Source organism: Pezoporus wallicus, unplaced genomic scaffold, assembly GCF_028554395.1.
Source record: "Pezoporus wallicus isolate ANWC-B61680 ecotype Strahan unplaced genomic scaffold, APGP_CSIRO_Pwel_v1 contig_6217, whole genome shotgun sequence".
Classification (NCBI taxonomy): Eukaryota; Metazoa; Chordata; class Aves; order Psittaciformes; family Psittacidae; genus Pezoporus; species Pezoporus wallicus.
The window spans coordinates 2,387,556-2,401,335 of record NW_026637336.1 but is presented as its reverse complement, the minus strand read 5'-3'; the positions used below and the strand labels follow the sequence as shown (position 1 = coordinate 2,401,335).

Below are 13,780 nucleotides of genomic sequence, written 5' to 3'. Positions count from 1 at the left end.
AGCTTGCACTGGAGCTGCCGACTCCCTGGTCACCCTGCACGTGTTATGTGTGGAGTTCAAGCCTGCGCCATCTCTATCATCCTTCATTGAGTATGCCATGCATTTCAAAGGCCACATCTCTGATATACAACAGACAGCCAAGGATCAGAAGTAACTGTTGTTACTTTTCCCCAGATAATTGCACATCAATTATATTGTGCTTCAATACAAATGCTAAATCATCCTGCAGACCTCCAGATCTAGACATGTGTCTTATGCAATGACTTTAAGGATGTTCCGTATAGTGCAGAGGTAGAGGTAATATGGACTGTAAGAGCAGTTTTGCATATACCAGGCTGAGATCTCCATTTTAATATCCATACAGAGAGGGAAAACACCCACAAGCCCTCTCTAAATACCTTGCAGTCTTACCACATATGAGCTGCATCTGCTACATGGCCAAGAAGCAAATCACAGAATTTGTCACTAACTTAACAAGAAGTGGCTCACCTCTCAGTGTACGGTTGTTTTCACTGAGCAGAACTCATGGTACATGTACCTCAGCCACTTCATTGCAATGCAGTGCAGTGCAGCATCCAGGCAGAACTTCTGCATAAGAACCACAGTGTTATCACAATGTAGCTCATCTTCTGGGAATGTGTCATGTAGGGAAATACTGGCATAATCGGGAGTTTTCTCAATCAGCCTGAAGAACACTTCTGTTCTCCTCCATCTTCTCACGGAGATTTTCAAGTAGCAACATATGGTTAAAAGGCCATGTTCAGCATCTAACAATAAAACATAAGCTCCTTGGTGGTGGTGCACCAGGTTTGGAGGAAGCTGACCAAGCTGTGCTGCTACCAGTGTTCCTCCTCATTAGGAGCTGGGAATGATGCGGAGATCTCAGCAATTAAAAGGCCTAAAGACCCCCCCTTGTGGGCAAAGCACAAAACATCACACAAGTGACGGGAGTTTTGGCCCGTTGAAATAACATCTGTTAACAGCAGATGTTAACACACAGTGCTTCAGAAACAGCAGCAAAGTGAAAACCCGGACCTAAGGCACTGCCTCGGGATAACGCCCGGGAAAACCGCCGGCATTCACAACATCCCCGCAGCGGGCTCGGAGAGCCCGGCGCATCCCGCTTCCCTGCCGCCGCTACTCCCGGCAGCGGTCTGAGCTGGGATAAACCATCCTCCATCGCCGGGCTGCTCTCATGGCTCCCGCACGGCGGGGCTGGCCGGGGCTGCGGGAGGCGGCTGGACAGCTCCGGCGGCGGCACTGCACCGCGCGGAGCGAGAGCGCCTGTGCTCGGCTCAGCCCGGCTCGGTGAGCACAGAACTCGTATTAGGCTGCCCGATACCGATACCCACCTCAGTGCTCCGAGATGGACGAAGGAAAACTGAAACTATGGTACTGAAAGCCCCGGGTGTCAAATCCGACTCTTTGCTGGGGGGAAGTTTGCTTTAAAAAGTGAAGAACAACCATGTGACCGATAAATGGTGTTTTCAGTTTGCTTTCACACTTGCCCATGGAAACCTTTCAGGACCTCATACTTAAATACCTTCAGATCAGGTACAATGCAGCCAGTAGTATTAAAGTTTAACAGTCAGAGCCCTAACCTCGCTGTAGATAACGGGGCTGTGCCACTACTTCAGTTGGCATTTCATACTGGCATTTCCAAATTTAGTTACATGTAACATCCAAGATTTCCAGTACCTTAGGCGGGCTCTAAACAGTAACTTTTCCTACTACAGTGACATAGTTTTTCATGTATCAGTACTCCTGGTGTATGGTTTGATGTCTCTTGGTTTTTCTTCCTCTAAGTCTCGTGCCTCTGTTTAATAGGATGCTCATGAGCTATCTCATGTCCTTACCTCTTCACTAGAAGAATGGGATCGTCAGCCCCGTGTGACGCATTTGCTCGATGTGCACTCGCTGGAGGCGATGCCTGCTATCAGGAGTCTCATAGGCTGCCTCCATTCCTAAGTGTATTGAAGATAGTGTCTGTTTAGAAATGGAAGATGTTTCATTATTGTTACAAAGCTGTTCTCTAGTGCTCTGGTATAAATGAATCAATAGGGCAGGCAATCTAAAACATGAAAAATGGTTTTCATAAGCAAATTTACAGTGATCCCAGTTTCACAAGGGCTTTTGCATTCCTAAATCCATTGACTATAGGGACTGAAACATTGCCATGGAACAGCAGTCCATCTAAGCCGTTGCTCTGATCTGTAAAAGTTGACCCATGAAAGAGGTTTGAAAACTGCAATATGGACACCTATGGAATAGTCCCTTTGGAGGTGAAATTTATCTCAGCCTCCAAGTTAGTGCTCAACTTCGTGCAGACAAGAAGTTTCTATCACTTTTTGTCTAAAATAGATACATCATGGTTATAAAATCTGTTACACTTTGATTTTAGCATTCTAAGACAGAGAATCCTGCAGATTAACTATTCATTTTATTAGAAATGTGCTTTCTGTTAGCTATAAATCTGCTGTGTACCTGTGTTTTTTTGGCCTTCATCAAACATAAAGAGACACTAAACCCACACAATTGTTTTAATGGCAGAAAAGTGTAGTAGAGATGAAACAAGAACCTCTTTAATACTCAGTGCTTTCTAAGGTAGGGTTAATGAAATCTTTTATCTTCCTCTATAGCAGCCAGAAATAACCCTCTTTGTACATGAATAGCAATTATTTGTGCATCTGCTGCAGTTTTGCCAAACAGCTCTTTCTGTAAAGCAGAACTTCATAACACGATTAAAAATATTCCGGGCCATATCAACTCACAGGAACTAAAATACCTGGAGGAAAAAGGAAAAATGGATGCAGGAATTCCCGCTTTCCTTGACTGGAATAAAAGCACAACCGCAATCTGATGAAGGCCCCCTCCAGAGTCCTTGCAGCCCCCTTCAGACACTGGAAGCTGCCCTGAGGTGTCCTCGCAGCTCCTCTCCCCCCGGCTGAACAGCCCCAGCACGTCCCTCCGGATGGCAGCGATCGCCGGGTGCAGGGGGGCGCAGACCCGGGGCAGGGAGCGCCGCGGGGCAGAGCAGGGCCCGGTGTGTCCGGGGCGGGGGCCGGCGGCGGGGCCGGGCCGGGCCGCACATTCCGGGCAGGCGCACTGCGCGGCGGCGGCGCCCGGTCGGAGCCATGGAGGCGGAGGGGCCGCAGCCGGGGCCGGTGGCGGCGGGGCCGGAGCCGGGGGCCGAGGAGATCGACATGTCCCTGGGTAGGTGCGGCCTGGGCCCGGCCTCGGGGGGCTCTTTGTGCGGGGTCGGGGCTGGCAGCGCAGCGTGGGGCGGCCCCGCAGGGCTGGGTCTGTGCCCCCCCCCGGCCGCCCGCACCCGGCTGCGGTGGAAGCGGATCCCGGGGGGAAGAAAGGGCTCCAAAGCGGTCCGTGTGCTCAGCGGGCAGCACCCGGCTCCGGCGGGGAGAGCCCCAAGAGAACGATCGCGGTACTGAAATGGAGCTGGAGCCGTGTGGGACGCGGGGTATTTATAGCAGCCGCTGGTGCTGCCGCTCCGCTGGCACCGAGAGCCGCACAAGGAGCACCCGCGGCGCCGCCGGTCCCGGGGGTTATCGCTGTGACATCGCCGTGTGGAAGGAAAGGCGGCGGATCCCAGACGGGTTTGGGTTGGAGGGACCGTAAAGAGCACCCAGTTCCAACCCCTGCCATGGGCAACTCATCCCTGGGTCAGCTCCCTACCCGGGAGCTCGTGTCGCGTCCTCCCAGCAATGAGCCACTTGTCAGGAATAGCGCAACATTTTCCACTGTGAACTCAAGCTGATCCCTTGGCTGATGCACCCGTGGTTTAATGCTGCTGGGAGGCTTTACAGCAATAGCAGCGCCCTCAGTTGTCATTTACCTTTTTCTGTTTGCTGATGTGTGATACCCACAGAACCCCAGCCTGGTTTGTGTTGGAAGAGACCTTAAAGGTCATCCATCTCCAACCCCTGACACGGGCAGGGACACCTTCCACTGGAGCAGCTTGCTCCAAGCCCCTGTGTCCAACCTGGCCTTGAACACTGCCAGGGATGGGGCAGCCACAGCTTCTCTGGGCACCCTGTGCCAGCGCCTCAGCACCCTCCCAGGGAAGAGCTTCTGCCTAAGAGCTCATCTCAATCTCTCCTCCGGCAGGTTTTAATGGGTTCTTGATTGGTTTTACAGGTTGTTGGTCAGTTGTAATGGGTTGTGGTAGGTGTTCCAGGTTGCTGGTACGTTTCACAGGTTTCCCCTTTGCTGTTTTGATCTAGATGACATCATAAAACGCCACCGAAAAGAGCAGACAGACGCCAGCGCCGGGGGGGACGGGCGAAGGCCGCAGGTCAAGCCCAGGAACTCGGTGTACGGGTATGGGCGGCCCCGCTTCCGTGCCTGGATGCAGAGGAATTTGCAAGGTAGGTGAGGCCTGCCGAGCTGGAAACACCTTTGTGTGACCAAATACAGTTCCTAAAGCCTTCTCCTATCTAATCCCTGTGTGCCTGTGAGATGCACTCGGGCTCTGAATAGCTTTTCTCTCCACACAATGGAATATCAGGGCCTTTTCAGAGCATAAAGTCATCCATTTCTCTCCCTTCCACCCTCTCATGAATTACTAATTCAAAGTGACTTAATATCTATTCTCTATTCCCTTTAGCTTTGCATATTTTAATTATTCCTCTTCCTAATCCTCTTTTTCCCAGAACACACTTAAATTACCCCTTCAGTAACTGTCTCTGATAGCTCAGTTATTGGAGCTAATTTGTCACTTTTGCCAGCCATGCTATTTTTATGATGATACCAAGTGATCACACGCTAATCTCTGGTTCCACAAGCTTTCACCTACAAACCCACCGTTACCTGCTGCATGAAATACCACCTCTAGCACCATTTTGCTTTATTTTTTCCCCTTTAAATGACTTCAGTGCAGATTTTGGTGGCATTTTGCAGTAGTGTCTTCGCAGGCTTCCTCTGGAGTGCCAGTGGCACATGAGGACAGTGGGATTGCTGGGAACGATCCTGCTTGGCTCCGATCTGCCTCCACTCCCATGTTCTCGGTCTCCAGCACAGAATCGTTCCGGCTCAGAACAGAATGATGACTGTTGCCCTTTGCAAATTGATTTTCTCTGTCAAAGCACAGGCTTTGATATTCTTCCACACTCAAGTGACTACTCAGGGTCAAATAAAGTGAACAAAATACCTTGTTTGAGCTGTTCCTCAGAACAGAGAACTTTCCTCTTCATTTCTAGATTTATTTCTGCTACTCCTAGTGTTTCCTAGGCTTGAACTGAGTCTGCATTCAGCCCTGCCAAGTGCAGACACTCACCATGCTTTGTGGTGCTGATGCCCGGAGCAGTTCTGTGAAGCTCAGCACAACTGGGAATTTAGCCTGTAATTACTCAGGGGCTCATTTCACTTTGGTCCCTGCTGAAACGCAGACCCTTCAGGGCTGAGGCATGATAACTGTTATCAAAATGACAATCAGATCAGCCCAGTGCTGTAATGACAGAAGACAGAGACGGGTATTATGCTGATTAAACCAGTAAGAGCATTTGTGCCAGTGAAGTGCGTTATCCCTCCAGGAACAGGGCTTAAACAATCTCCCCAGTGGGGAAAGAGGATTTTTAATGGCAAGAAATTTGAATTTCAGATCTTCTTGGAAAAACAGTCTGTCAGACATGAGGGCTTCTTCCCAGACTGGACTTGCTGGGCAGAGGAGCTTCTTGGCTGACTGAGGTGTGCTCAGCACATGTGGCTTCCCCACATGCTGCTGCTGTGGGGTTTTATCATAGAACCCCAGACTGGTTTGTGTTGGAAGGGACCTTAAAGCTCACCCAGCTCCAACCCCTGCCACAGGCAGGGACACCTTCCACTAGAGCAGCTTGCTCCAAGCCCCTGTGTCCAACCTGCCCTTGAACACTGCCAGGGATGGGGCAGCCACAGCTTCTCTGGGCACCCTGTGCCAGCGCCTCAGCACCCTCACAGGGAAGAGCTTCTGCCTAAGAGCTCATCTCAGTCTCCCCTCTGGCAGGTTAAAGCCATTCCCCTTGGCCTGTCCCTACAGGCCCTTGCCCAAAGGTCCTCTCCAGGTTTCTTGGGGGAACAGACCCAGAAGAGAAAAAAAGGCCATTCAACCCAGCAAGACCACTTCTGGTCAAAAAGACACAGATTGTCCAAATTCAGGTGTTTGTCAGGAGAACATTTACACACCTGCACTTCTGCAGGGAGAAATACCATCATTTGCAAAGAAGATAGCCACTGGCCCCCCAGAGCTAGTGAACAGCATTGCATTTCTGTGCATTTCAGGGTGCTGGCTGGGAACACCCTGATGTGCTGCTCAGAAGCTCCTTCCCATGGACATGCCCTGATGCCTTTTTGTTTTGGAGCCAGGGCAACTCAAGTCACCTCCCTTGGCCTCCAGTGTAACCAGCCCAATCTGGCGCCAACCAGTGACACACCCTGGGGCTGGAGCCTTCATTAATCACTGTGGTGGTGGCCCTTGACAGCAGCATCACTGCTGCCTCAGGGCACTTCATTTCTGACTTCTCCGAGTCATTATGAATTGCTGTCATGCAGGAATTGATGGTGTAGGATCAATACATGCATCCCACTGCTCTGGAGTGTGTATCAGTGAGGTCCAGGGTTACTGCCTTGCAGCCCTCTGCCATGCCTGATCATAGAATCATAGACTCACAGACTGGTTTATGTTGGAAGGGACCTTAAAGCTCCTCCAGCTCCAACCCCTGCCACAGGCAGGGCCACCTTTCACTAGAGCAGCTTGCTCCAAGCGCCGTCCAACCTGGCCTAAGTGATCAGTACACCTGTCTGAGTATGTATGCATGTTTCACTAGTGTCTATAGCCACCTGGAAAAGGTCTGCGTTATGACTATAGAAGTTTATTGTGTGGAGTAATTAGGCTTTAGTGCACTGCGCCTCTGGCTGACTGGGTGCCTTCTCCTTGCTTGATGCTTCAGCACACTTCATAAACAGGCTTAGGGGAAGACACTGAAGGCAAGATAGGCTGTTAGTGTGTGTGTGCTGTGCAGTGAGGTAAAACAGCAGCAGAAGAGGCACCTTTCAATGTATACAGTACGTCAGGATATGTCATGCTGAAAATAACTAAAGAAATAGATATATATTAATATATAGAAATGATGGTCTGGTCTTCGCTTACCAAGTTCTATAATGTGGGCAGTTAGAGCTCTCCCAGGCTGCTGTGGGACTGAATGCTCGCGTCACTTGTGTATCTGTATCCAAAGGCTTTTTCCATTTCACGGTGAATTCCCAGCAATGGGAGCTCTGACAAGAGAGTGACAGGTTTCCTGATGCAAGTGTTCCTGCCTTTATTAGGAGGCAGAGTTGCGGAAGGCTTTTCTCTTTTATATTCTTTCAAATTAAATCCCAGAGCCATCAAATCACAGAGTGGTTTGTAAGCGGTTGTGCGTCCCACACAGAATGGGAATTATTATTGGAAAGATAAATTATTTAAGATTCTGCAAAGTTACTTTACTTTTCTGGACTAACTCAATGTGATTCTTGCATCTATTCCTGCAGACACTCCTGTATCATATTAAATTCACCGTGTAAGCCACTGGCAAAACCGTAAATGTGAACTGAGCTTTGAAGGATGCTAAACAAAGAGTTTGCTTTTGTAGGACCTGCCCGGTTTAGAAGAGGGTTTGGACAACAACAGTTCAACCGGAGACAATTCAGGAATGCTGTGCCTGGTCCCAGGAGAAGAGCAGCTGCTGCATTGAATGGAGTGAGCCCTTTAAATCGCCAGGCATCGGCTCCAGAGGTACGGGGGTGAGGAAGGCAGAGCTGTTCCCAAATGTCATGCGGAAACCTGCTGGGGTTGTGATCCTGGATCTCCCCAAAGAACAATCTGCATAACAAATGTCCAGGCCCCGTCTCGTGTGTGCCTGTAACTGCATTTGTATGCAGAGGTGAGTGCAGACACATGCATATAAAATAGCAATTTTCCAGTTGGTTTTATGAGCTTATGACTTGGCATAATTGGAGTGAATAATTTCCTGAGGGGGTTACAAAGACAAATTTTTTAGGAATGTTTTCTTAAAGAGTTTAAAATATTTCCATAAAACCAAATTCCAATTCATCACATCTTACTATAGCCATTCAGAGGAGGTGTGTTAGGAGTCACCGTTACTTGTCCTCCACCCAGAGCACCTTCCAACATGTAGTGAAGGCAAAGGCCAGGCTGTTGGTGACTTCAAGTAGCTTTGGTTCAGAGAGGTACTTTTCACTAGCAAGTGGGTATCCCCCATAGACACACTGATTCCCAGGGCTATGAAGCCATGGGACAGATTGCCGATATTCTTTCATGCAAAACGCTTGGTTTTTCATTCATGGCTTTCCCTTTTACAAGTTTAAGTGTTTTGGTCTTATCTCTGCTCAAAAACACTTAAAAAGAAAAGATTGAAATATTTTCATTTCTTTTTTTGAGCTATTTTTAACACTCAAGATGGACCATGTTCACCCTTAAAGTCATTCTCACAGCTCTCTGCTGAGTGTCACTACCATGAAACTGGCTTGGTGCAGAGGGTGGAAATCAAGTGAATAGATAGTCCTGTGTGAGAGGGGGTTGTTCCTTCTGCACTGATGGAGATCCACTCAATTAGGAGGTCATGTATTCTCAGTAAGCTTTTACAACCCCACCAAAGTGGTGAACACAATGGGACACTGAATGGCTGTGTCCCGGGGGTATAAAGAAGAGAGCCTTAATTGAGCATGCATGTGCATGGTGTGTGGTTATTCCTGAAAGGAAAGTGGGATGACTAAGATAGTGCTCAGGGCTGGGTGTTACCAGGAGGGATAAGCAGTTGCTAGGAGGCATAACTCTGCTCTAGCTTCCATTTTGCAGAAATAAACCAAGTGGGAAGAATCTGGAAACACATTCCCAGTTAGTGGGGAGGAACGCTGGTGGTGGTTGTCCCACAGAAATAGATGAGTTAGAGCCCATGGCAGTTGGTATTAAGTAGCTGCAGGAGGACCTACACTGATGAGGGGTCTTCTGATGTGCTTCATGCTTCAGGGCTTGGAATGGGCAACGAATGTGTCCAAACAAGAAAGAGTCAATGACCGAAAAGAAACTAGAGCAAAGCTACAAAGCTTTGCTTGGGTGAGGTTTGCTCTCCATGGACTCATTCTGGTTTTGGATTTCTGTACCATTAGAATGAAATGCTCTTCCTGGTACTTGTAGCTTGATGCCCATGAACCGAGTGTTGACAGCAGTGGATACTGCCTCCAAATGTTGAGGCTCCAGCAACACTGCTCAGTAGAAATATTCCTGGCGTAGATACAAAAGGCCATGTAAGAGGCCAGTTTTTTAATAGAGTTCCTGAGGAATCGGGTCCCAGCAAGAAAATATCAAAGGAGGAAAATAAAAAGCACCAGAAGCGCAGGGTTGTTCTGCTGCGAGACTGAAGTTGCAAAGGAAAAACAGTTGGGAATGAGAATACATGGAATGCTGAGCACACAGCATGGGGATGAGCCCCCTCCGAAGCAAATGCAAGTGGTACTGAGAGCATGGAGGGAACCATGGCTGAGTCAGTGATCAGCACTGGCACTGCAGGGCAGGATGGGGTGATTCCCCCCAGACAGAGCCAGAGAAAATGCTGGATCAATGGAGGAATGGAGGGAAGGATGGTCATGTCCTGGTGCTTGTGCTGCCTCCATGAGTGACATTCAGCTGTTGGAGTGAGTCCAGAGGAGGTCACAGAGATGCTGCAAGGGCTGGAGCAGCTCTGCTCTGGAGCCAGGCTGAGAGAGCTGGGTTGGGGCAGCCTGGAGAAGAGAAGGCTCCTGAAGGGGAGACCTGAGAGCAGCTCCAGTGCCTAAAGGGGCTGCAGGAAAGCTGGAGAGGGGCTTGGGACAAGGGCCTGTAGGGACAGGCCAAGGGGAATGGCTTTAACCTGCCCAAGGGGAGACTGAGCTGAGCTCTTAGGCAGAAGCTCTTCCCTGGGAGGGTGCTGAGGCGCTGGCACAGGGTGCCCAGAGAAGCTGTGGCTGCCCCATCCCTGGCAGTGTTCAAGGGCAGGTTGGACACAGGGGCTTGGAGCAAGCTGCTCTAGTAGAAGGTGTCCCTGCCCGTGGCAGGGGCTGGAGCTGGAGGAGCTTTAAGGTCCCTTCCAACACAAACCATTCTATGCCTGCATGGTTGCTGTTTCATGCACTGAGGCTGTGGGGCAGGTGGCAGTGGCTGAGCTCTCACTGCTCTTTCAGGGCAACACGAACAATGACGCTTTCTCCAAGAGCAGCAGCAGCAGCGTCGTGCAGGCAGAGGGACGGCGACGGCCACCGCCAGGCCCCAGGAGGTTCAGAGCAGCCGCTGCCAGCGCCCAGGCCGCAGGGAGAAGGTAAAATCTTCAGTAACTTGTGGATTTTTTGGCTTCCAGAGGTGCCCTGGGCAGCCCCGGGCCTCTCCTCGGAGTGACTGCAGCCACGTGCTCATGCAACGGGGAAAATGCCCCTGGCAGTGCTCAAGGCCAGGCTGGACACAGGGGCTTGGAGCAAGCTGCTCGAGTGGAAGGTGTCCCTGCCCATGGCAAGGGCTTGGAACTGGATGAGCTTTAAGGTCCCTTCAGCACAAACTGGTCTGGGGGTTCTGTGATTTTTTGATCTGTTTTTAAGAAGCAGAGCTCAGCACCAACACAAAATGTTGTTCCATTTGAGCAGAAAAACAAGTTCCTCTGAACAGCTTTGCTGCCAGAAAACCTGCTGGGCTGAACTTGGTAACAAAGACCTGCATTTACTTCCCCTACTGCTTTTTAATCCCAAGCTGGGTTAGGCATTGCAGCACTTAACTTCAGGAGAGACCTGGCATCATGCTCACCTATGTCCTTTTCTCTCTCCTTCTTCCCCCAGACCTTTCCGGCTGAACAGGGCACCAGCCTTCCAGCAGAAGCGGATGCAGCAGCAGTTTCTCAAAGCCAGATTTCAGAGAGGGGTCAGTATCGTGACGTTTTCTGTTCTCTTCTGATGGTGACAAGGCTTCAGTTTTACCTGTTGTATCTTTGATCCCAAAAGTTCCTGGGACAGGTGCAAGACTTTAACGATGAGTGTGTTGCTAGGGAAGTATTTGCAGGATAGGCAGATTTTCATGCAGTGGGTCCAGAGAAGGGCAATGGAGCTGGTGCAGGGCCTGAAGCCCAAGTGTGATGGGGATCGGCTGAGGGACCTGGGGGTTCAGTCTGGAGAAGAGGAGGCTCAGGGGGGACCTGATGGCTCCCTACAACTGCCTGACAGGGGGATGGAGCCAGGAGGGGCTGGGCTCTGCTCCCAAGGAACAAGGGATGGGACAAGAGGAAACGGCCTTAGTCACTGAGAGCTAATCCTTAAGTAATTATTTCAAATGTATTTCCCAGCAGATGGATGCTGATGGCAACAGGAAACCACCACGGATGAGAAGGTAACTGGTGACCCAAGCACGCTGCAAACACGCCGTGCTCTTGCAGGCTCGGCTCGAAGCTGGATCCATGTCCCTGTCTCGGCAGGTGGCAAGTGAAACCCAGCCCTGGAGCGGTTCTGACGGTGTCTGTGGCCAATCCTCAGGCAGGCCAGGCTGGCCCGTGAGTAAATGGAGGGCTTTGTTCACGTGAGGACCCTGCAAAAGCATTCCCAGTCCCTTTAGAACTATGGCAGCTTGGCTTCTATGATCCCAAAGTGGTTAGCAAATGATGCCTTGTTCCCTTCTCAGTGTACCTGCCAGAGGATGGTGATTCCCATGTGGCTGGTTTGTTACCCAGAGTAGGGAGGGGGATTGCAGGCTGGCCGTGCCCAAGATGGGGTGTCCCCTGCACCCCGGGGACATGGTGTGCTCGCTGTGCTGCAGGGCAGCAGCTTCACCCCTGGGCTGAGCCGGGCCCTAGCACTATGATGAGCACAGAGGGGGGTGGGTGAGGGCACTTGACATGTCCTGGGTGTAGGAAGCACCCTGTGATAGGCTTGTCTTGACACAGTCCCCAGGGCTGGCATGACAGCTCTCCTGACACCCTTTATGGAATCACAGAATGGTTTGGGTTGGAAGGGGCCTTCAAAGCTCATCCAGTTGCAATCCCCCACAAAGAGCAGGGACATCTCCAACTAGTCCAGGTTGCTCAGAACCACATCCAGCCTGGCCTGCAATGTCTCCAGGGATGGGACAGCCACCACCACTCTAGACAGCCTGTGCCAGTGTTTTGCCACCCTCATAGTACACAGTGTCTCCCTCACCCACCCTACCATGAGACGTGCCATGGGCCATAGGGGCACCCGGGTGTCTCCTCCTTCCCTTGCTGGTCTCAGGCATTAGGCAGCGGCTGCCTTCACATCCAGGGTGACTGCGGGTCTGTGCTCTCCCCAGGCCCGGACCCAAGCGCCCGTTCCTGCGCAGCCGGAGGCCGCCGCCGCGCGCAGCCAAGCCCCAGCCCAAGGGGGTGCTGCTGAGGTTCAACTTCCGCGCCATGGCCAACCAGGTAGAGGATGGTGGACGGCACAGGCAGCACCCCGCACCCTGCAGCAGCCCTGCCACTAACCCGGTCACGCCACGCTCAGGTCTCTGGGGCTGCCGGTCGGGTTTGTGTAGCATGACCTGGGAGCAGAGGCCCGTGTTGGCTGGGTTGCTCACTGAACTGAAGGCATCTGAGAAGACTGTTCAGCGGCTACAGACTCAGCCCAGTTTTCCCCACTCCGTTGTCCCCTCTTGGCCTGTCCATGTGCTTGCTTGGAGCGGGGAGATCCTGCTTGTGAGTGGTCCTGGACGGCAGGGACTGTTCCACTGTCAGTGCTCCCAGCTCCTCAGAGACACACAGCACTTGTGGGCTTTGCTCTCTCTTTGCTTTGGTGACCTTCTCAGTGCCAGTTTTGTGGTGAAGTATGGTCCAAGAGCCCTGGGGCAGGTCAGAGATCCTGCTCCAGCTTCTTCACTGCTTGTTTGGACGTTCCTTGTCTGGATGGTTTGGTTTTACTTGGTGCCTGGTGCTCAAATGCAACGTGCTTGCTCCTGTTGTTGCCGAGGATGGCCGGTATCGTGGAGCTAGGTGCTGCTTGAAGCTGTTTTCCAGCTGCACCCAGTCTGTCAAGCTCCTTGTCTCCGTGTGCTGAGTGGTTTAATTGACTAACTGGCTGCGAAGCACCGTCCTGACTGATGGGCTCTAATCAATACCCTGCTGCAGGTTTGGCCATGCTTTGCCACGAGGCGCAGGACTGACTCGGTCTCCCTTTCCCCTGCAGACCAGCCTGACGCTGGATGAGAGGTTCTCTGGTCTGAGGAATAAGAGGCGCTTTACAGCAGCCAGGAGCGCCAGCCGGACAGTCACCATGCCCTAGCGCCGCTCCTCAGGGACTGCCCTCACAGTCCAGGCCCCGCAACGGGCAGCTCAATAAAGCTCAATAGATTTATTTCCTCCAAGATAGCTACTTTGGCAACGCGCTGTCTCCTTCCTTACACGCAGGGTGAATGAGTGAGTGAGGGCAGGTACGGGGCAGGATGAGAGCTGGGGCCGGAGCACAGGAGCAGGGTGATGCATGGGGACGAGTGGAGGTCAATTTTTTCTGCTGCGGATCCACAGGGCTGGCACCAGCCCTGTCAGCCTGTGCTGCCCTGCAAGAGGGAGCGAGGACCAGCTCCAAGCCATACCCATGGAGCCTTCCCTGCATTGTTCCATGGGTGGGAAGGGTTGAGGACGCGGCCTGCCTATGCTGGGCTCAGAGCAGGCAGCAGAACCCATGCTGCAGCAGTGGCACTGGTGGGATGCTCAGCTGCTGCATTTTCCAGCATCCACCTCCTTGCCCAGTTTGTTCTCTGTGCTGGAGGTGT

At 51.6% G+C, this 13,780-nt stretch overlaps 1 protein-coding gene across 2 annotated transcripts; it reads left to right on the top strand.

The window, feature by feature from the left end:
* The first annotated feature begins 3,073 nt into the window (after positions 1 to 3,073).
* Positions 3,074 to 13,362, top strand: LOC130596891 (UAP56-interacting factor-like). 2 transcript variants are annotated; one of them, XM_057404941.1, is made up of 9 exons: positions 3,074 to 3,213; positions 4,239 to 4,382; positions 7,620 to 7,762; positions 10,207 to 10,340; positions 10,849 to 10,930; positions 11,352 to 11,392; positions 11,478 to 11,552; positions 12,326 to 12,437; positions 13,195 to 13,362. In XM_057404941.1, exons 1-9 carry the CDS (start codon positions 3,135 to 3,137, stop codon positions 13,288 to 13,290), a joined length of 906 nt encoding a protein of 301 aa, XP_057260924.1. In that variant the 5' UTR covers positions 3,074 to 3,134; the 3' UTR covers positions 13,291 to 13,362. The 2 variants fall into 2 exon arrangements, with proteins under 2 accessions (XP_057260924.1, XP_057260923.1); XM_057404940.1 differs by having other exon boundaries at positions 11,349 to 11,392.
* Positions 13,363 to 13,780: the final 418 nt, after the last annotated feature.